The sequence below is a fragment of the Lytechinus pictus genome, chromosome 17 (assembly GCF_037042905.1).
Source record: "Lytechinus pictus isolate F3 Inbred chromosome 17, Lp3.0, whole genome shotgun sequence".
Lineage (NCBI taxonomy): Eukaryota > Metazoa > Echinodermata > Echinoidea > Temnopleuroida > Toxopneustidae > Lytechinus > Lytechinus pictus.
The window spans coordinates 633,122-658,042 of NC_087261.1; the positions used below are offsets into that span (position 1 = coordinate 633,122).

The 24,921-nt window shown below is 36.3% G+C and overlaps 1 protein-coding gene across 1 annotated transcript; it reads right to left on the reverse strand.

Annotated features, from left to right (window-relative positions):
* Window positions 1-16,083, reverse strand: LOC129280797 (membrane progestin receptor beta-like). Its single transcript, XM_054916802.2, has 3 exons — window positions 15,497-16,083; window positions 7,275-7,438; window positions 1-5,309 (listed from the first exon to the last, which is right to left on the reverse strand). Exons 2-3 carry the CDS (start codon window positions 7,401-7,403, stop codon window positions 4,401-4,403), a joined length of 1,038 nt encoding a protein of 345 aa, XP_054772777.2. The 5' UTR covers window positions 7,404-7,438; window positions 15,497-16,083; the 3' UTR covers window positions 1-4,400.
* Between the last annotated feature and the right edge of the window lie 8,838 nt (window positions 16,084-24,921).

Here is a 24,921-nt window from a genome sequence, read left to right on the forward strand (position 1 = left end):
TTGGAGTTACAGAAGATTTCAATCATTTTATTTCAAAATTTAACATACATGTATGTATCCAGAGTTGGTTATCAGAGTTTCATGCGTATACGTAACAAAACATCTTCTCCTCCCACTGCTAATTATATATCAACATCAGAAAACCATTGATCACAGCATGCGCAGGCCATTTTTCATAGTGTGCTCATGGTTCAACATTTAAAAATGGTAAATTCCTTCAAGAGCAAACAGCTGCATAAACTATCAACTAAAAATATTCAAATAAACTTCTAATACATAAAAAAAAGCTTGTGCCCATTCAGAAAGCTATATTGAAAAATATATTTTTAAAGATGATGAACTCTGATGTACATGTATGCATTTGATTCATGCATACATGTAGTACATGTATTCTATTTAAAAAAATAAAACTTAAATAATTTGTGCATTTCATAATACATTTTCCGCTGCGCTGCCCTTAATTGTGAAGTCACTCATACGAGATTGACACAAGAGTGTATTTAACACCATGTTTCAATCACAGTATTCCTCTTTTTCAATTTAAATACTAATTTTCCTGGAATCTGTGATTTGTACTGATTAATTCTTATTCTTCCCTGCCTTCTGGATTCATTTTTCAGTTCAATATATTTATCAATTTCTCTATTCCTATCGGCAGCACGTGTTATCTTGTGTTAGGAAAAATTGGTCGACCAACAAGCCTCCCATGATAATGAACGTTAGTGGCACATGTATTAAGAAACACACAAATTGTACACCAGACAAAATGAACAACAAATCAAATCAAATAAAACGAAAAATACCGGTATACAAAACTTAACAAAAAAATAGAAATCTGTGTATAACCTTGATTCAAATGTTTGAATTCCACATTACCCATTCAAAAGAGCTATCTAAAATAGACAGAGGAATTTGTATAACCTCATTATATTTTATTCCATGACAAATATGATTTTTTTCCCCCTCAAATTGTCACAATAATAATAAATTCAAAGTGATTCAAGTGACCTTTAAAAAATAAAAGGGTTAATGGAATGAAAAATAATAGCTGAAATTGGGGAATAAATACCCTGTAAAGCAACATTGGAAATAAAAAGAAATAATCAAAAGTGAATGGATAGCTAAAACAAGTAGCAAAGTAGAGATCACATATGAATCAATGTCCACATACGTACAATACCAATTCATTTTATTTATTATTATATTTTTGCACAAATCATACATCTTTAAGATTTAATCATTTTTGTGGCTCAAGCAGAAATGTGATTTTTTTTTTTTTTTTTTCAATTAAGTTGCAAGTACACACAAAACAAACAAACAGGTTCATTTCTGACTTATGTTTGAACAAGTAGAACTACAATGTACATGTATGCACTACATGTACATAATTAAAGTAAACATAAATTATAAGTTTCCATCATAAGTTGACATGATAAATAATTATTCAGACTACACACTTGAGTTTGTTATAAATAATGATTTGGATCAAACTTTATACACCACATTTATCAATATTTACATTACATCTAGAATATGAATGACACGTATTCTCATGTGCAGCAGACATACATGTAAGACATGTAATACATGTACAAGATGGATAATATATCTTGCTTATTGAACAAGAGATCAAGATATATGTACAAACTACACATGATTTCATGGAAGAGCTGTCTCATACGCCTTTTCATGTATGTTTTATACATATACATAGTGTACATATGGTGTGCAGTGTGTAGTAGAAAGGGATCATTTTTCTTCAAGGGTTTTCTATTGATCAATAAATAACATCAATTTTCTTAAAGATTACAATGCCATTCAAAAGAGATTCCTTTTCAACATAAAGCTTCATAGATGTCAGTTAAAATAACAATTCTAATTAATAATCATTCTAACATATCATCTCTGCCTCTGATCATTGTGATTGCTATTAAATTAAAGTTGTTCTATTTTCTGTCTATAGAGGGAGCACTAGTGGCGTAAGAGATCGATTGAAAAACGCAGCGTATTCTATTCTGCAAATATTTACAAAACAAACACCTTGCACAGTGAATATGATGATGAATTGAATAAATTACAAATTAAAAAAAGAGATGTTTTCAAAATAGATGATTATACACAGAGGACATGTAGACTACACACCAAAGCGATATGTACAGACATGAAAGCATCGACTTTATTCATTTTGCACCATAAAGCACTTAAGTGTCAACATATTGTATATATATATATGTTCATGCTAAAGTTGAGATAATTCTTAAATACACATGCATGTACATTCATGATTGACACACACTGTCCCATACACAACTCTTAATGCGTACTGTAATTATGTTGGAATTTGAATAATTTGATGCGTGCTTGCATTACAGAGGAAAATTTCATGTGAAAGCACTCCTACATGTACATCATGTAGTATTCTACATGTAAGGAGAGCCTATCAGACTAGAATGTATTTGATCAAGATCATGATAGGTATGAAGTAAACTATTACAAGACAGGAGTACTGAAGTATTATACTTGTACCAAAATATGTTTGATGTGGTAAAAAGGAAAGGGATTCATTTAAAAAGATATTCCTTGGAAGAAAAAAATTAGAATATATATCATAGCCCATAAACAATTTAGTTTTAAAATATCAAACAATTGAGAATTTCGGGTAAAAGCGGTTTAATATTACAGTTTAACAGAGCTGGCAACCTGAACAAGAACATTTCAGTATTATAAAATCAGAAAATCAGTATTTTGGTGAGGAAATCAGTATTTTAAAAGAAATAACGTAGGACAACACATTAAACAGAAACTTTAGAAATCAGTATTTTGTATTCTTCTAATTTTTCAGTACCAAATACGGATAATCCGTACTACTTGACAGGACAGTTATTAACTTATTATGCCCAGCCGTCACTACATGTACATCTGCCATTGCTATTGTTATCAATTCATATCTGAAAATTCATCTGCCGAGAAACCCAAGCCAAAAGTCAGCACATTACAGAGTTTTAACCTATTAACACCTCTGACAAATCGACCACGAGCAATTGATGGCAGAATCAAGTGTTGGCTTTAATATACAGTATCTCTGCTCTATAGAATGCTACCTTCTATTTTCTCTGTTTTTTCTTGGTATCATAAAAGTAGGATTCTAACCAATTTGAAGATTACTGGGCAAATTAGGCAACATTCATGTAGCCAGGAAAAGTAGATAATTTGACATAAGAATGTACAGTACACTATAGACCTTTTGGCTTTTGAGGAGTATTATACGGTACATTACAGTTAAATGCACTATTTCTGCTATCAAAATCAACGTAATAATTCTCCAAATATTACTGGTGGCAATAACTACTGTATTCTATACTAAGTCTGCATTAAATCCAACAACTCAGTATTCTGAAAATCATGCATACATTTTTGCACATTCATAACTGCATTGGTATGTGGATAGACTACCATCGAACAAGGTGGAGACGGACAATTACAGAATAATTATCATCCTCTAGGGCTTGTGGTTCTAATATTAGAAGGTAATAGTGAGTCCTTGACTGTTGAAACCGTGACAACAATAAGTGATTCAATTTGCTGATTGATATTGAGGAAAAATAAATTTGATACATTGACTCATTTCTGACTACAAAGCACTTTCAATTTGTTAATTGAAACAGAATGGAATTTTTGTTTTGATACATTAACTTGATTCTATGATTCCCATATACTTTGTACATGGACATGTACATGGAACATCCGATTCCAGTACATAGTGACAATAGAGATACAGTTGTACATATGCAACACTTTTGCATTCTTTGTGTACACCATTCATTCCATACCATGTATTCTGGAATAGATTTAGAGAAGAGTACTGAATTAAAACAATATGGTAAAATGTGAAATGCCATATTTATAAAGTCAATAACTGAATATATGATAGCGTCATGACCATAGAGAATTTTAGGCTTCAACTATCATCACTCATTATTGACTTTCAGCATTCTTGTGTAAATTACAATGCAGGTTTATTCCACTCGTTGTATTACAAGTACTTGTCTCTGTCATTTGAAAAAGATATCCATAAATCATTCAATTCTGTAATATCGAATTTCAGATTCTTTTACAAAGAATAGCAAGATTGTATTATCATGCAGTAAAGAGTATTTTGATATTAAAGAATATATAAACTCCTATCAATTTATACATGATTCAAGGTTTTTGCACAGCAAGCTATTAAACCTAGCCTAGATAATATAATAAATCTACTCCGCATGCCAACTCCCTTGCATCAAAACTTTTTTTTGCGTTCCAACATCAAACATATATATATTAGCCTGTGAAAAATATCAAAGTGTACTGAAAGAACTATTTTTTCATTTTCCATTTTATTACAAAAAAATTCACCATCATTAATCCATACCGACCTTGATTATCTTCTGCCATACTTTATGCCTGAACGCAAACAACGTTGCAACATCAGCAATGACCAGGACGGAGATATAAAACATAGCCTCTAAGAATGAAGGATCAGTGAGGGTCGAGTACTCGTCCCGTCGATGAAGGAAGTCTAAATGGGCAGCTTTCATTTGATAGTACATGACAAAGGCCATAGCAACGTGAAATAATTGATGACCATGCCCCAGGATGTCGTACTTACCAGGGTGAAACTTCTGCGGGTACGGCATGGCAAAGAAGAAGACACTCGGGTAGATGAAGCTTACCTGGATGAAATGAAAGAAGAGGGCGCTGTCTAGGGGTTGATTTGAGAAGAAGCAGCCTAGAAGGCGGTGGTAGATGGGCGCTATGATGAGCACGTAACCCGCCCCAACGGAGCCCAACTGCCACAGCTTGCGTGCAAAGGGGTAAGGACGCTTGTAGCGGTACTTCGCATAGCTGCAACAGAAGCAGACACCGTAGCTCAGGACAACCATCATGGGCATGAAGAACCAGCTGACGGAGCGGACGAAAGAGGGAAGCGCCGAGAAGTAGAAGTGGGCGAGGGAGCCACCGAAGCCGTAAATGCTCATTCCGAGGTAGTCGATGAACCAACAGGTGTAGTGCGTCAGCTCGCTGTGCGAATGGAAGAGATGAGCGAGGGCACTCATCAGGGGAAGCACGCAGCAACATCCACAGAAGATCACAAAGATCAGGGCATAGGGATCACCATAGATATCCAGGGGAGCACAGAACTTGAAGGACTGGTAGAATAGGATTGAGAAGGCAGCAGCATGTGTCCATACGTTGAGACTCTCATTGTGAAGCTCAAGGAAACTCTTAGCGTAGTAGGTTAGACTATGGTGGGGCTCTCTGTATCCATACTGTAATCATCAAAACACAAGGCATCATCATCATTTAATTATCACAATAATATAGCAGAGCTCCTCATGAAAATAATTATTCAATTCTAATAATTCTGTGTTACTCTTAATATTGAAACTGATTTTCCATGATGTTAGTATTTTATTCAAATGAATATAATCTGTTAACTTTTCCTTTTAAGTACATGTAGATGAAATCTATATCATTTCATTTTTGTCTATACTGTATGTAAATGTATGAATACATGCGATAACCCCCCCCCCCCCCCTTGCTGTTTCATGCAAATGACTACTGGTATACAAAATTGATAATAAATTATAAAAATTTAATTTCAAACATAGAGAATACTTCTTTGAGCACAATTGGTTCTGAAATGGCTAAATGTATTCGCAGACTGGTGTGTGTGGGGGTATCATACAAAAAGCCATTCATGTTCAGGACCAATGAGATTTCAGTTAAAGGTGATTGAATACACGTGTGTTTGCAATGCAGGAAGCTGCCAGCAGAAATGACGAAAGTGATCATTTACATTTTTTTTTTCAATAAAGCTCACTGTTTTAGCCTGCATAGGCAGACGCACATATGACAAGTCATTTTATCATCTTACTATATTTTGTCAATAAGGGATTTGTTGACAAAAAGAAATGATTTCTTGAATACATGTAGGATTAAATGGTGGCTTGCCATACACAAGTCGGCTTACGCTGGCTATAACCAGGGGTGGATCCAGGATTTTCCAAGGGGGGGGGGGCACATTTTCCCCAAGGAAAATTTGACCCCCCAAAAAAGCCTCATTTGTGTATGAACGACACATTCAAATTAAAAATATTGACTATGACTCTCAAGGGAAGGGGGGGGGCAAGAGCCGGAAGTGCCCCCCCCCCCCCCTGAATCCGCCACTTGCTATGACATCCATGTGTGAGTTCCTTTAAACCTGAAACCAAGTACCAGTACAAAGATATAGCATTTCATCACTCAGTAATACTAGTTTGACCTTGATTATACTTCATAGCTAATGGGAGACAAATCCTTAGTGTGTTTTTATCCCAACACTTTTTTCCAATGTTCAAAAGAGTGGAAAACAGTACTGCCAAAATACTGTTTCAAATTATAACGATTTTGCTAAAAAGTCACCAGTGTTAGTAAAAATTGACTTGCGGAGATCAGATTTCAATTTCGACCTAAGCTGACAGGAATCAAAGTGATTTAAAACCTGATTAGTGATTTTACACCCAGTCGTGCGTGAAGTCATTTATACTTTTGAACTGCGTTAAGAAACACCAACAACGGTTCCATAACACAAAGGCTTGATTTCCACGATTAATTGTACATTAAAGATGGCATTGTCCTACGGTTGATTGCTAAGCTTTTAGCATGTTTCTACAGAGAATCGCTAAACGGTATTACCCGCGTAAGTATCCAGAATTCTGGAAAACTTCCCTGTAGAAACAGACGTGATGCGGTTTATTGATAAACCGCATTGCGCAAATACGGTTTCTCATAACCACCTCTGGGGGATGGTTATTGCTGTGTTAATCTGTTTATTTGTGATGCGGAATGTGAGTTAATCGGATTATTCGCTATGTAGAAGCAGGTTGGTTTAAGGGCGATACGGTTTTTCGATTCCGAAAAAGATGAACCGTTTTTAACGATTCTCTGTAGAAACACGCCATTTGTGTTAAGGGCCCTAAGACCATGTTGCATTGCAATTATAAAATCATAAAATCCTTGGTTTTGATTGGCTGCTGAGTATTGTTACCATGGTAGTTAACATTGAATAGCAAAGTTTAAGTTTAATCCAACAGGTCCTGGATCCCGTAACACAAAAGTTATTGATTAATCATACACTTGATTTTCATGACTGATTCTTCATTGTAATCTATGCAATCAATCATAAAAATAGTTCCTACGATCATTGCTAAGCTTTGTGTTACGAGCCCCTGGTGTGTTTAAGTTGTACTCACTTTGACAAATGGTTCTTGGAATATAACAGGTACTTCATCAACGTCTCTCGTGTTGAAATTCGCTGAGCCTTGGTAGCCATTTTTAGATGCTCCTCCAAGGAGACGACGGAAGTTCACGTTTTCCCACATGATAGAGGGCGCCTTCTCAAATCACCTGTTAAAACCTGAAAAAGAAAAAAAAAATGTTATAATCCAATAGTATGCCATGTCTTTCACAAAGTCCAATAATATTTATATAAAAATCAATAGACTCTGGAGGGTTAACTTCAGCACATTGTTTTCTGAAAGAAGTAATCAGGAAAAAAGTTGTCATTCTAAAAACAAGAAAAACAATGCAAATTATAGACACCAAACAATGGCTTTTAAGAAAAAAAAAGGAAAATTATATCACACAGAAATACTGATTGGCAAAAAAAATGAAAAAATCAGACAAGCCAAAAACAAAAACAAAATTACATGTAAGAAAAATAAATTCAAGGAAACATATCTTTTCTTTAGTTTTGCATAACTTTACAATGGATGTAACATGTATTGTACAACAAACAAGTGGAATGCCTCTGGCCGTCTCACCTGCATCACGCGATTCAATATAGCAGCAGTGCTGATTTTGAAAACTACTATAACTCGCACAAGATGTTCAGTGATACTTGGTTACTCTTATTTCCACGTTTTATGAACTAGACCAATACACTTATAGAGATATGATGGCAATTCAACAAATACCCCCAACGTGGCCAAAGTTCTTTGACCTTACATGACCTTTGACCTTGATCATGTGACCTGAAACTCGCACAGGATGTTCAGTGATACTTGATTACTATTATGTCCAAGTTTTATGAACTAGACCAACACACTTTCAAATTTATGGCTGTAATTCAACAAATACCCCAATTTGGCCAAAGTTCATTGACCCTAAATGACCTTTGACCTTGATCATGTGACCTGAAACTTGCACAGGATGTTCAGTAATACTTGATTACTATTATGTCCAAGTTTCATGAATCAGATCCATAAACTTTCAAAGTTATGATGGTAATTCAACAGATACCCCCAATTCGGCCAAAGTTCATTGACCCTAAATGACCTTTGACCTTGGTCATGTGATGTGAAACTCATGCAAGATGTTCAGTGATACTTGATTAACCTTATGTATAAGTTTCATGAACTAGGTCCATATATTTTCTAAGTTATGATGACATTTCAAAAACTTAACCTTAGGTTAAGATTTTGATGTTGATTCCCCAACATGGTCTAAGTTCATTGACCCTAAATGACCTTTGACCTTGGTCATGTGACATGAAACTCAGGCAGGATGTTCAGTAATACTTGATTAACCTTATGGCCAAGTTTCATGAACTAGGTCCATATACTTTCTAAGTTATGCTGTCATTTCAAAAACTTAACCTCAGGTTAAGATTTGGTGTTGACGCCGCCGTCGCCGTCGGAAAAGCGGCGCCTATAGTCTCACTCTGCTATGCAGGTGAGACAAAAACTGATCTCGTATAAGTCAGTTGAACTTGAAAAAGAATCGAAATATGTCCAGAAAAAAAAAAAAAACATACATGTACATGTAGGGTCTTTATGAACATTGCATACCTACAGGTAACACCCTGACACTGGCATCTAAAGTTAATATATAACAAATGAAACTGAACTTGCACATGTACTAGTGTTCTTAATAGCTGATCACTAATTACTAATACTAACACACATATCAACAAATATATGGAGCTTATCTATTTGACTTTGAGGACTTGAAGGACAGGTGAAAAACAAATGGACCCCTTTTGGTTTTGTCAAAATGATGTTCGCACCATGTACATGAACTATGACCTCTACAAGTGTCTGTGTCTTTTTTTTAAGTACGTTGAGATAATAAAAAAATTCATAATTGTGTTTCAATTTTGAATTTATGTCCCTTTTCACAAACATGTCAAAACCAACTGCAATACCAATCCTGATATTATAACAACACCTATTATGATTGGGTGATAATGCTGTAGGATGAGTGTAGACTGAGGAAATAATTTTATGAAAATTAATAGAGGAAAGGAAATGTTTGTTGTAAGATTCCTATTTCTGTGTTGTTTTACATACATGTACATGATGTACAAGTCAAGATAAAGACAAAAATTGATATCAATGAAAGAAAACCAAACAAGGTTTCTGTGATGTAGGGTGAATGTTACATGCAAAATGCTTCTTGTTTTCACCAATTCAAAACATGGTTACCCGGTAATTTCTTCTTCATTTCCATATTAAATGCTAATTATAAGCACACTATGAATTCTAAACATGGCTGTAATGCTTCCAATTTGAATGATATTGCAATAAAACAACAAAATACTGTTTATAAAAATATGTGCACTCTACTTGACCTCCCCATCAGGTCAATGAGTAGTCTGCAGGCACAGACCCTTGGTTTTCACAATTCACATAATATGGCAAAGTCTGAATTAGTGAGACTAGATTCACTATGTATTGTGGCTGGTTCTACATGTACCTAGTCTGCTGTGCAAACCCTTCACTCGAGTTAAGGGTCTGAATGTGCAGCCTACTCATGCCTTGTGTACTGAAGGCCCTGTCGCTCAGGAAAGTTTTGTATGTTCTAATGTTTACGTGGAGACACACTTGTTGATCAGAGTTTCAATCAGGGTCTGTGCCTGCAGACTAGGTTCTACCAGACAGAGTCTTTGGAGTCTAGTCTTCACTCTAGACCTGTTATTGGTTGAAGTGTCAAATCAGGGTCTGTGCCTGCAGACTAGGTTCTACCAGACAGAGTCTTTGGAGTCTAGTCTTCACTCTAGACCTGTTATTGGTTGAAGTGTCAAATATGAGTCGGTGCTTGCAGACTAGTCAATGGGTGCAGTGTGCATGTAGCTTTGCATACAAGTCCCTCAGCATAAAAATACAGTTCCCAGTGGAAGAGCAAACAGTATGACATGAGAATTTCAGAACGCTTATTCTACCCTTACAAAGGAAATGAAAATGCACCCTTCTTTGGGTAGACCAAGTCCAAGGTCTTCTTCTTTATTCTTTGTAAACAGACAGGAATCTGAGAGAACTAATAAAATGCTAAAACTTTAAAGTCATGAATGAATGCCCAACCTTAACCCACAAAGTCCAAAGTCCTCAATTGACGTCAATGATATTACCCACAGTTACCAGACTTTATTCAGGAAACTATCTCTTAAATATTTGCCAAAGATTGCAATTCTTTGCTTTCATTCTTTATTCATTCATGTATGAAAAAACGATCACTCAAGACGAACATGAAGTGTATATGTAAATGTCTAATGGATTATGATACACATTTATACAAGAGGGTAGGCAAGTAGTGTGTATAATTATTAACCATGATCTACGTGCACATTTCATGTAGCAATATACCTCCCTAGTCACAAGTACATGTGGAGCAAGATGATCTTGAGATGACTATTCATACACACTTAAAGCCATACAGCTTTGAATAAGGGTCAATTACTAGTATGTGAATTATACTCAACTAGAATTACAATAATAGAGGGGCCGTCATCAATGTTTTTCCAGTAGTTGATTCTTTGCAAAATTTGTTTTTTTTTATCTAGCATCCTCTCTTTTCTTTCAAAAAGATGTTTGGATCACTTACATGTGTCTTACAAAAAAGTCTCACTGGAAATAAAGCTACAAAGATCACATTATAACATATTCACCCGGGGGCCAGTCAAATGTATTGCTGTACACACGCGTGGCCAAATTATTTCCAAACACCCCCTATAAAACGAGTTTATCTCTGTGTGCAAAATAATCCCCTAAACAAGTTTTTCGCGGTCTTTATTTACACATTTTTGCCCCTAAACAAGTTGTCGCCAAATGACCCTAGGGAAAAAGTTTGGGGAAAAAAACATACCCTAAACACGTTTGGCTAGTCTTAAAAAAAAAAGCTTTGAAAAAAAACATACCCTTAATACGTTTGACCCTGCGATTGTCCATTGACCAGTCTTTCAAAACTACCCCTTTCTTTGAAAATCTGTGTTTTTGATACCCGTAACGAGTAAATGCGGCCCGCGTCCAAAACTGAAAAAACACCCCTATTAACACGTTTTTTGGTCACGCGTGTGTACAGCAAAATATTTGACTCCCCCACCTCCCCCCCCCCCCCCCCGGGCATATTCAACCCATTCTATGATTGAAAAGTTTATATATCAAAAAGGGAAAAAAAAATCTTATGTTACATATACCTGATCAAAACAAATCAATTGCAAAATTCATCCTCTAAAACACACTTTTATTTTACAGGTATATCCTTCAAATCATTTATGCCTACTGTTTTAAAGGATATTGGAATGATGTATGCTGTGTAATTTTTCCCAAAGCCCAAACTCGTTGATGCTCAAGAACAATAAAAATAAATAAACACTTAACTGAAAACATATTGTGTCTGTGACATGAACTAATCAAAGCAAATGGAGCCCTGCAAACTGCATGTAGACAAAATCTATTCTGGAAATCTCATCATCTACATGTATTTACATGTAAATCCTGATGCCACTTTCAAGTTTGGGCTTCATTGCTAAGCACAGTGAGTGAAGTGCAAATCAATAAAAGTAACTATTATCTATAGTATTAGCCAATCAATAACACAAGTGAGCCATGAAGGAACCTCAATAGACAGTGTCTAACATCTGAAAAGTTTCAGTCAATATATTGAAGCAAACCTCCAAAACACACCTTGGCAACTCCACAAAACCCCAGGAACACACTCTATTGTGTTGGATATGCTTCACTGACATCAGTTCACCAAGTGTTTGATACACTTTGCCATGTCTGTTTACAGGCAGAGGCTAGGGAAGCATGAATGGATTGAGGGCCGATTGTATGAAAGGGTCTTTGCAAGCAAGGACTATCTTTCTTTCATTGATTTTATAAATTATGATGTATTTTCAACAAAATTTTTTTAAAACTGCAAGCCTCATTTTTTAATCCATTAAGGACAAAAGTGCACATAAACATTGTCTGGAGTCATTATACATACAAAAAATTGATCTAAAAGTGAGCTTTGTCACGTTCGTTGGATCGAGTTGTCCATGTAGTATCTCATGAATACATGTACATGTAAGTCATATCATTACATGTAGTGCAATGTACATGTATATTATAAAACTCAACCACTGAATCATGGAGCTACTACAGTACCAGCTTTTACATGGAATTAATTACAATTCTGACCTTTTTTACATGTAAGCACAATATTTTGCTTGAAACTTGCTGACAAAACATGATTTTATAAAACATCTGACTGGGTACTCCTTTCTTTATATTCCTGCATATTTTTCAGAAAATTTTTACTTACAGTACATTTGAAAATTCTTAACAGGTCTTGAAAATTCCTGAAAGATGCCAAAAATTCACACAAAATTGCTGTTTATTCCCATGTACATTTTGCCCCAACAGTCAACATTACGTGTTTAGAGTAAGATTTGCGCCAGTTGTGGGAGGTGGGGCCGTACTAAGCCCAATGATGTAGGTAAAGGTAAAACAGACAACCACGACATAACAATTAAAATATCGCTGTACATGTTTAGGTGTTCATTTCAGCCTTTTTTCAGGGAATACTTGCCAAGAGTATCGTTTTATTTCCAATAGAACCCTTCTAGCTTCTTGTAATATTGTTAAGCCTAAGAAAAGGGTAGGGTTTCACACGCCAATAGAATCTAGTAGATCTACTTGGGGGTGCATTTTCAGGATATGGAAAATACTTGTTTAGGGCGCTTTTCGAGACCCCATGGTCGTGCATGGTATCCACTCATCAATGGAGTGGCCCTCCCCGGGTCTGTGGATTAATTGAATAATTCATTGACATCATCATCAAACTCGATCATGACTAACGATCGAGCAGCGCGGTTAGTATAGTGAGTGATTGTATTCAGGGGCGTCGATCCATTTTTCAGACTGGGGGGGCAAAATCATTAACGTTCCAAAGGCGCTCGATCGTACAAAACACCCACCCACACACACACACACACACACATACATATATATATATATATTATATATACACACACACACACACACACACACATATATACATATATATATATATATATATGTATATATCTATATATATGTATGACTCATGAGACACAGACACGTATCTCACTACACAGATAGTACGAGTGCCGAGAGTGAGCTCAAATTTCTTTATATTCTGAGCTGAAAACTTGATATTCTAAGCATTTTTGGTACCAATGATTAAGATTTGTATCTAAAAGAGAATAGATGCGAGCGCGAAGCGCGAGCTGAAAATTTTGATATTTCGATCTGAAAAAATGACAGTTTACTGGACGTTTTTGATAAAGAACAAGCTATATATCCAAGAAAAGATGATTGCAAATTGAAGCAGTTCTTTTGAGGCTTAGAACTGAAAATGGGACATTTACATTCACCAATTTAATCATGAAAAGTATGGGTTTTTGCTACAGAAATGATGCGAGCGCGAAGCGCGAGCTGAAAATTTTTATATTCCAATCTGAAAAGCGGACATTTTGAGCACGATTTTAAATAAAGAACGAGTTGTGTATCTCAATCTCGCTTGCTGAACATTACAATCTTGTTTTTTTTAAATGCATATCCGGAATTATTGGGGGGGCAAAATGATATGTTTGCCCCCCCAATATTTTCATTGGTGAGGCGATCGCCCCCCCTGCCCCCCAGGATCGACGCCTCTGATTGTATTACCGACCGGCCTTCTATTACCGAACGCGCGCATCGTAGCGTCAGAAAATAATTTCATACGCTCAAAACTTTGCAACATTCTTCCAAAGGGAACTTAAATAGAAAGATGATGAAAAATGGTCAAAAACACATTTTCAAAGTATTAATATTCTAAAAATAATAAAATATGGTAAAAATATCTCATCAGTAATTTTGTTGTTTTCTCAACTTTTCCCATAGAAAAACACGTTCGGTATTACGATACTTTTTTCAAGTGACCAAAATATTTCACATGCGAAGAGGGGTCCGATTGGAAGCTAATATGGTAAAAAGGAAAAACGATTTTGGCAAAATTTTTACATATTTATATTTTGTAGGTAATTGTGTATTTATGGTGAAAGTTCGGTGTATTTTATGAAAATAATGTGTTTGATATGATTGAATTCATGAAAAGTGTTCGGTAATACGATCCACTACCAATTTACCTTATAATTTTCAATCCCAGTGGCAGTGATTAAAGATTAGTTTTATACCAGTGGCAGTACGGTACCGGTACCGGATTTTCAATTGTGCCATAAAAAAATCAACATTTCTTTATTTTGGGCATCAAAGAAAAAAAAAGACAGGCAGACGGCTACGCCTCCCGGGGGGGGCCACTTCCATTGACTTGTGGATACCATGCGCGACCACGGGGTCTCGAAAAGCACCCTAAACACGTATTTGCCATGTTCTGAAAATGCACCCCTTAACAAGTATTGGCGTCTGAAACCCTACCCTTAACAAGTATTGGAAACATACTCTTGGCAATTATTCCCTGAAATGAACCCCTAAACAAGTATATTTTATTGTTGTGTCACGGTTCCGTCGGTCGTCGGTTTTACCTAATTTACACACCATTTGGTTTAGTAAGGTCCCACCTTCCTCACCTCGCGCACATCGGGACTCTAAACACGTAGTGTTGGGGCAAGAGGACATCCTTTATACAACATTTTAATTTTGTTTTATCATCCCCACAAATGTGTCCCTAAACACGTAGCTTTCCTAGCGAAATAGATACCCTTTTTTCATTATTTTTGTGTTTTTGACACCCTTAATCTTATCACGTTACGTACGTAACGTGCCCTATCTTGAAAAAGACATCCTTTTTACGTGTTTTCTTGGTCGCGCATGGTATCCACTCGTCAATGTAAGTGGCCCCCCCAGGCTACGCCTACGCATCGCCGTAGTCATACTCAGTCAGATCAAATACCGCATTACTGGTACTTGCTTGATCGAGCTAGCTCGAGCGGCTAGCGTTTGGTGTAAAGTCCAGTCCCCGTACCCTGGCTGTGCTGCAGGACCAATTTCACACGGGCGCGCACACGTTACTGTGTGTGTTTCTATTCAATTGCAATGATCGCTAATAAGAGTAATTGATCAACACGAACAGGCATTTATTAATATCAAATCATTTATTCTAATTAATTCGTTCATGGTGTTCATGAAATTGAAATAATAATAACGACAATCCCCTGTACAACTCCACTTACAGATACTACGTTTCTTCACAAATCAGCTCGGAAAAGTCGTCGACATCTGGAAGTTCAGCCCGTAACTAAGTAAACTGGGAGCGGCTCACGTCCGATATGATAGCACAGTATACTGGCATAGCAATGCAATGCGAATGCTATGCTGCTGTACATATACGGGACTAATACCAGACGTTCATCAGTACACATCCAAATTAATAATACAGAAAACGCGTTTATTTATCAAATAAAAATAGCCGTTTATGACGTAAATAATCGTAAATGATAACAAACGATACAATAAAATATAAATTTGATTTTAATTTTACAAATTCAGATCAACTTTTATTTTTGATAATTTCCAATAAATTGCAACGGCTGATAATTATGTACATCAAATTCCATTGATCACTCCAAAAACAAAAATAAAATATATAATCCAAATAATTCGAGCGGTATTACAGGGATAATCAATATAGCGTTGGTAGTCGACAGCCTAGCTGTAATAAGGTACAGACAGTATAGACACGTAGCCATGGTGGGGCACAGGTGGGATCCCGGGGCCCCGCAAAACTGGCCCGCTATCAAGAGAAAAACAATACTAAGAGAAGGAAAAATAAAGAAAGAAATAGAGGAAAGGGTGAAAGGTGAATATAGCGTTTTCATTGTTAATTTTTATTTCAGTATCATCCGTACAATAAAAAAACTTTAGTTTCTGCAAACTGCATGGTCATCCACAGAAACGAGAATGCAAATAGCTATAGCAAGAACTTCCGACACCCAAAACAGGACTGAATCATAAATGCAAACTAAAGTAAAGTAGGCATTTCAACATGGGAGAGTACACATACACACAAAAAACATATCCCACTCTCGCATAGCTAATTAATACAATACACAAATAAATATGACAAATTATAATGATTACGATACTATCAAAATTGGAATGTCCTTAAAGTTGAAAAAGGCTTTAAGACGTTCAAATTAATAACCTATAGGCCTATATGCGTATAGTCTATATACAGAAGGGCTTTCTCCTCAATCTGAAGAAAAAAATAATACAAGCATCCCCCGGCCTATGATAGATAAATAGTCATTGTCGTTGTTTGGTTAATTATTTTATCTCATAATTTCCCCAAAATTTCAATCGTGTATGACTGGTATACGTATGGGGTGTTATTACAAATAAAAAACAATTGATTACAAATTAGTTATTGATGGGATTCATATATTTTTTTTTACTATTGTTTTTTTGGGGGGTGGGGGTCGATCTCTGCCTTCACTCTCGCAATTTGCGGCTCTCTAAAATTTACATGCTCTATTTACCTTCCTGCAATGAATCGTAATCAGTGCTCAACCTGTCCTTGGCATTTAGGTGCCTTATAAACTCTGTAGAACTAAAGCTTTTAATACAGATTTTGAATGGAGATGCCATCTTTTTAAATACCATTCAAAGGGGGTCGAAGTTCATCCTCACAAAAAGTTTAGTTTAAAAATAGTGGAGGGGGGAGTTAAGTTGGTGAAGGTTTAAGGAAAATCCCTAAAAGGTTTAGAAAGTAACGAATATTATTCAAAGTTTGTTTTTTATTTTTTTATTTTTGGCATTAAATGCGAGCAGCTTCCCATGTATTGTGTGAATTAAAAAAAAACGAAAAGCCATGAAATATAATTTTCTTAAAAAAAGAAATACGTTCTTTATTTTTATCAATCATTTCACACCTGCTCCTGAAAGTAGAAAATTTTCAGTCTTCATGAACAATTAAAAATATAGCTGCTCGTATATGACGTCACAAAACAAAAATAATCTAAATCTATTATTTATTTTCCTCAATCCTTTACCATGATATTCATTTTTTCTGCTATTTTTACGACAAACCTTTCGGAAGTTTATGCAGGGATTGAGTTTTCTTTCAACATGAAACTGTGTCCCACACACTGACAGATGGCGCTAGACATTTTATAATTTTGTATTGGATCAATTGATTTTCGGTTATCTCGTAAAAATAATGGAATATTAGACCCTGTATGAGTTTTATGAAGGAAATTAAATTTTTTTTGCAGTTTTATGACGAAGTTGTCGATTCATTCCCCCATAGACATACCATAACTTGGATCTAGATTTAATTTCACGCTTCAGATTTCTGTGTACTAGGTTTACGGAGAAGAACCTAATGACTGAGATGTTTTTAGATCAAATATTGACCATTGGCTCTATAACTGATTTCAAATTCTGCTAATATTTGATATTATTACATGAAATGGGAAAATTTTAAGAACTATTTGTAGGAATTCATGAAAATGATACGTATCTCATCGGCGTAATGCGAGCGCGAAGTGCGAGCCGATTTTTATATGTATCCTCATCTAAAATGAGTCAAGAGGATTTGTATCTCCTTATCAAATCAGCGCGTGATGAAAAGCTTTGACAATTAAATCCAGAAAAAATAATGTATTTGAAAATGGAATCTTCTATAGCATGTATAAGGAGTTTTGTTGGAATTCTTGAAGAGGATAAGTATATCACTATTAAATAGTTGGCACGAATATTCTTACCAAGATTCATTTTCTAAATATGTCGGAAACTGCATTACTATGGTAATAGCATGGGACATGCTTTATCACCTTCAGTGGTATTCCTTTTCTGCTTTTATTCCTTTGCCTTTCCTCTTCATTTTTTGTTTTTATTTTCTTAATTTGCGCCCCCTCTCCCCTGTTTTGCGCCCCTAAGAAAGTGCCACTCGGGCACTTGCCCCCTTGCCCCCCCCCCCGCTAGATACTTCACATGCCCTAACTACTATTAATACTACCATAGGCGGATCCAGGGGGGGCGAGGGGCCCGGCCCCCCCCCCCTCCCTATTGGCGGAGCCAAAAAAATAATAAAAAAAGGGAAAGAAAGAAAAAGAAGGGAAGAGAGAGGGGAAAAAAGAAGGGGAAATATAAGAGGAAGAAGACGAGTGAATAAAATAAGATGAGGGGAAGACTTGGAAAATAATTAAGAAATTCGTTCATGTCACTATGAAATTTTCGCTTTTATGCTTCGCGCTCGCATTGCCTTTTAGGTGATTTACATATCTTGTTCAATATGGAGTTTAAATATCAAATTTGGGAGTCAATATATAAAACATATTTCATCTCAGAAATCGAACTTTCATTATTTTGTGTGATTTACAAATTGATTTTTAAAAAGTGCTCTGTAAAAATGTCAGTTTTATGGTCTGACTATTAACATTTTCTGCTCGCGCTGCGCGCTCGAAAATTTTGATTTATCAGGTACCTATTATTTTCGTGCATTCCATAAAGTTTTCAAAATATCCCTTTTCAGGTCTGATTGTCAAAACGTATCAGCTAGCGCTGCACGTTCGCATTTTGATTGGCGAGTTATGTATATCTCAATATTTATTGTACAATAAACTACTACCCTTTTCATGACAGTGTATAAAAAAATTAGGCTGGCAATTTGCGCTCGCATTAATGGTTAATAATATATTAACTGATGCATCCTAGTTATAATTACAAAAGTGCTTGAAATGTCCAGTTTTCAGGCCATCATATCATCAGATTTCGCGCCCTCATTAGGCATTGATGAATAAGATATTAATTTAATAACTGAATTGTCTCTTTTGTTTCATCTCGCGCTTAGAAAGAGGTATAGGAAGACAGTCTTCATTTTCATGTGATGACATGTTCTAAGGATGTGCCGGTCCTATGTCAAAACTCAAAGTAATAATAATGAAAATATCAGCTCTTTATTAAGTGCGATCCATATCCACCTCACAATTTTCCTACAAAGTGCTTGAAATATAGAGCTGAAATTGACTCTTTTTTCAGAACGGAATATCAAATAGTTTAAGCTCGCGCTTCGCGCTCGCTTTGATTTTCACGATAAAAATAAATGTGTATTTAGAATGCCTATATTCTAGGTCTATATATTAAACACGCACGCGCATGTTCATTTGATACTCAACTTGTTCTCTATTTAAATCATCCAGTTTCAGATCACAATATCAAAAATTTTCTGCTCGCGCTTTGCTCTCGCATTGTTGAAGTAAGGAAGATCCCCACTTACTCATCCTTTTCATGATTTACAAAACATGAATAGAGTGTCTCGTTCAGTAGGTCTAAATCTCGAAATTTTCCGCTCGCGCTTCGTACCCGCATCAATTGTTTAGTTATAAACCTATAGCCATCTGTTTAAAGGACAAGTCCACCCCAGTAAACTGTTGATTTAAATAAATAGAGAAAAATCGAATTAGCAAAACGCTGAAAATTTCATCAAAATCGGATGTAAAATAAGAAAGTTATGACATTTTAAAGTTTCGCTTATTTTTCACATAACAGTGATATGTACAACTCGGTGATTTGAAAATGAGACAGTCGATGATGTCCCTCACTCACTATTTCTTTTGTTTTTTATTGTTTGAATTATACAATATTTCATTTTTTACAGATTTGACAATAAGGACCAACTTCACTGAACCATATAGTATTAAACAATGTTAGTTCCACATGTTCAGGGAGGAATTAATGATTGTTTCACTTGACAATGAGGAGAAAATTAGATATTTCATATTTCATATAATAAAATACAAAAGAAATAGTGAGTGGATGATGTCATCAGTCTCCTCATTTGCATACCAAACAGAATGTGCATATAACTGTTTTGTGAAATTAAGCGAAACTTTAAGATGTCATAACTTTCTTATTTTACATCCGATTTTGATGAAATTTTCAGTGTTAGGCTTGTTGGATTTTTCTCTTTTTATTCAAATCAACTGTTTTTTGGAGTGCACTTGTCATTTAAGTTACAAAACGTGCTTAGAATTTCCATTTTTTGGGTAAAAATGTCAAAAAAACTTCAGCTCGCGCTTCGCGCTCGCATTATTTGATTTTTAAAATATGTAACGTCTTCATGGCTAACTGCATGCAGTCTTTAACATGTACCTTTTCCATCAGTTCATTTCTGTTCACGCTTCGCGTTCGTAGCAATTATTAAGTTGCATACACATCTTTTTCAGGATAACAAACATTGCCCAGAATGTTCAAATTTTAGCAAAAAATACATAAGATTTCCAAAAAATTTAGCTCGTGCTTTGCGCTCGCATTATATAAATAAGGATTATGATATTAAATATTTATGTTTTTTAATAAGAATAAATATAAAAAGTGGTTATCAGGACTACCCCTTCAAAGAAACCAAAAATCATCTTCGAGCAGCCGATCGGGGAAAATATGGTTGAAAAAAAATTCCGGCCCCCCCCCCTATTGGCGAAGGCTGGATCCGCCCCTGACTACTACTACTACTACTACTACTACTACTACTACTACTACTACTACTACTACTACTACTACTACTACTACTACTACTACTACTACTACTACTTCTACTACTACTACTACTACTACTACTACTACTACTACTACTACTACTACTACTACTACTACTAACAGGGGCGTCGATCCATTTTTCAGATTGGGGGGGCAAAATCATGAATCGTTCTAAAGGCGCTCGATCACACCAAACAAACTCACCCACACACACACACAGGCCTAATTTTTATATATATATATGTGAGAAAGAGACTCGGACACATATCTCACCAACAAATTAATGCGAGCGCGAAGCGCGAGTTGACATTTTTTAGAATGCTGACCTGAAAACAGGAATGGTACCTGTTTAGGACTGTTTGGAGCAGTAACTCATGTGGAGGATACATATCTCACTACACAGATAATGCGAGTAACGAGAGCGAGCTGAAATTTCTTTATATTCTGACCTGAAAGATTCATTTTTGGTACTAATGATTAGAATGGGTATCTAAAATAACAATAGATGCGAGCGCGAAGCGCGAGCTGAAAATTTTGATATTTCGATCTGAAAAAATTGACAGGTTAATGGACGTTTTTAAGAAAGAAAAAGATATATATTCAACAAAAGATTATTGCAAATCGGAGCGTGAGTTCTTTTTAGGTTTAGAACTGAGAACGGGACATTCTGTTCACCTAATTAATCATGAAAAGTATGGGTTTTGGTACATAAATGATGCGAGCGCGAAGCGCGAGCTGAAATTTTTTATATTCCAATCTGAAAAACGGACATTTTGAGCACGATTTTAAATAAAGAACGAGTTGTGTATCTCAATCTCGCTTGCTGATTTCTGTGTAACACTGCAATCTTATTTTATTTTTGCACATGCATGCGGAATTATTGGGGGGGCAAAACGATATGTTTGCCCCCCCAATATTTTCATTGGTGGGGCGATCGCCCCCCTGCCCCCCAGGATCGACGCCTCTGACTACTACTACTACTACTACTACTACTTCTACTACTACTACTACTACGACTACTACGACTACTACTACTACTACTACTACTACTACTACTACTACTACTACTACTACTACTTCTTCTACTACTACTACTACTACTACTACTACTACTACTACTACTACGACTACTACTACTACTACTACTACTACTACTACTTCTACTACTACTACTACTACGACTACTACTACTACTACTACTACTACTACTACTTCTACTACTACTACTACTACTACTACTACTTCTACTACTACTACTACTACGACTACTACTACTACTACTACTACTACTACTACTACTACTACTACTACTACTACTACTACTACTTCTTCTTCTTCTGCATGCACTTTTTTCTTTTTCTCTCTTTTTTTTACAACTGGTACTGTAGGAATAAAACACAAAATGCGGACTCGTCGCAAGCGCCACAAACGCATTCAGTTTCCAGACAGACGCTGATCGATTAAATCGAACTCAATTCATTTAAAGTAACAAAAGGCGTGGTTATTGGGGTCAAGCACCTATTACCATATACTGTTATGGACTTAACAATTTGTATTTTTTATTATCATGATTATATGAAGATGAAGGGGAATTCTGCTGTTTTCAGGAATATGCCTCTGGTATTTTAACACTTTTGTGATAAACAAAAGAGAAAAAGAAAGAGAGATAGGGGACAGAGAGGGATGGGAGAATGAGGGAGAAAGAGATTTACTGTTTACAACAACTTAAAATGTATTTTCAAGCATATCATTAACTGAGACTCAAGAAGATTTCTTTCATAATTTCCAGGCATGTACATTTTTACTGATTGAATCACTGTTTTGTATCCTGGATATAAAATGAAATACGTTTTTATCAAGCTGTTGTTTTAATCACTCGTTGAAACTGTGACATTCATCAAGAAACTATGAAAATAATGATGTCAAATTCACCAGGTAACAATATGTGGGATGTGAATCTATCATCTGTGCGATTATTGAGGGCGCCATCTCTTAATCGTTTCATCACAGGCCGGATTTAGGTTAAAAAATCGATAAAGTAATAATTTTCAGTCGTGGCGTATATTTATTTATTTATATATTCATATTCCACAAGTCATCAAAGTACATTTCGTAATAAATCATTTTTACAATAAAAAGATGCATAACACATGCAGGATTGAAACGTACCAATGAAATGAAAAAGAAAATTGGAGGGCCTACTAAAAAGCAAAGCTTGTAAAATGCAGACCCACTATCAAAATTTTATACAAGGGTAATATGATATAAGTAGAGTAAAAACAATATTGGGGATATTGGCCCACCTGGGAAACTTCTTTTTTTTAGAAAGTGGGAAGGGCGGGGGGGGGGGTAGGGGTCATGACCACTTCGGTGGGGGAGGGGGGCATTCTGCCTGGACTCTGGTCCCCTGCCTTCCCAGTTTCCCTTATGATCTTATTGTTGCACTCCTTCCTTCTGTTGGTAGCTTCACTGAATGGAATGAAAAAGTTAATATTTTTCAGTTCATTTTCGGCGATGTTTATGTGAATATTTAGTATGAATATACACATTAGAGAAGATTTTTGAAGAAGTTTTTGGGAGTTGGTTCATTCATGTCAACCGGAAAACTATGAGAGCGAGCGGCGCAAATGGGAAGACAGGGGCTGAAAACAGGAACAATGCAAATTTCGGTACATTAGTACAAACAATGGGGTAATAAGCCAAAACAATTTGAAGGGGCAAGACATGGGGAATGAGATGAAATAACTAAAAACTTTCAAGCGAGCGGAGCAAGCAAGAAAAAAAAAGATTTTAAATTCTAAAATGTGATTTACTTTGACATACCAATTTTTCGAAAGTAATATTATATTTCACCCTTTTTTTTCTTGGTCTTGAAACTTTTGGGCTCCATAGTCCGTGGTGGCACCAGGATTTTTAAACTAGGGGGGGGGGGGGGATTGGGAGCAAAGCCGGCCGGACACAATTTTTGCCTGTTTCATAAAATCGTGTGCGAAGTGCGATCTAAAATTTTTAATGTAGGCCATTCTGACTTGAAAAGGGGACCTGTTTAGGACTGTTTGCAGTGGGTCACCAAATAAATAATGTGAGCGCGAAGTGCGAGCTAATTTTTTCAATATCCTGAGATGATAACTGGACGTTATAAGCACTTTTATTTTAAATCTTGAACAGGATGGGTATCTAACTAAACTAAACAATTGATGCAAGCGCGAGCTGGAAATTTTTAATTTTTTAAAAGTATGAATAGGCAGGATGCGTATCTCGCTAAAACGAATAATGCAAAGTCTAAGCCCGAGTAGCATATTGACTTGAACACTGGATTCTTAAGGCCCATTTTATCCTATCGAACAGGATAAAAAAAATCCTCAGTCACCAGCCACTGCGAGCGAAATTTTGAATTCAATATAATGACCTGAAAGATTTATGCTAGTGACTAATATTGTTGGGCGCTAACAGTGAATAGATGAGAAAAGTTCAAAATTTGAAGAGTGATAATTTTGTTTTGGAGCCCATTTACCGCTTTAGTAGGATGCTTATTTTTACATTTTTGTTCATTTTTTAAAATTTCGGGGGGGGGGGGGGGGCGAATGCCCCGGTCCCCCTTGGTACCGCCACTATACATAGTCCCCAGCCCCCTATCTGTACGCCAGTTAGTACAAACATATTTCACAAAAATAGAGAGAGAGTGATAGGCGAGTGGCTCCCACTTATCATGTTAGTGTTTCTCTTGGAACAGTCAATATGGTTGGCGGGTTTCTGCATGAGAGAGGGAAAAACATTATACCGTCAGAGGACGAGAAAGACTGACTGATCACCGTCAAAGGTCTCCACATCACTTCACACCACCACAACTTCTACCATCACCATCACCCCCACCATCACCATCACCCCCACCACCACCACCACCCCCACCACCCGCACCACCCCCACCACCACCCCCACCACCCCACCACCACCCCCACCACCACCACCACCACCACCACCACCACCACCCCACCACCACCCCCACCCGCACCACCCCCACCACCACCACCACCACCCCACCACCACCCCCACCACCACCACCACCACCACCACCCCACCACCACCCCCACCCGCACCACCCCCACCACCACCACCACCA

Excerpts from the sequence above, each read along its gene's own strand:
- LOC129280797 (XM_054916802.2), bottom strand. The coding sequence starts at position 7,403 with ATGTGGGAAAACGTGAACTTCCGTCGTCTCCTTGGAGGAGCATCTAAA. Across the intron at positions 5,310-7,274 it reads TCCAAGAACCATTTGTCAAA|TATGGATACAGAGAGCCCCA; the intron begins GTGAGTACAACT and ends TGATGATTACAG.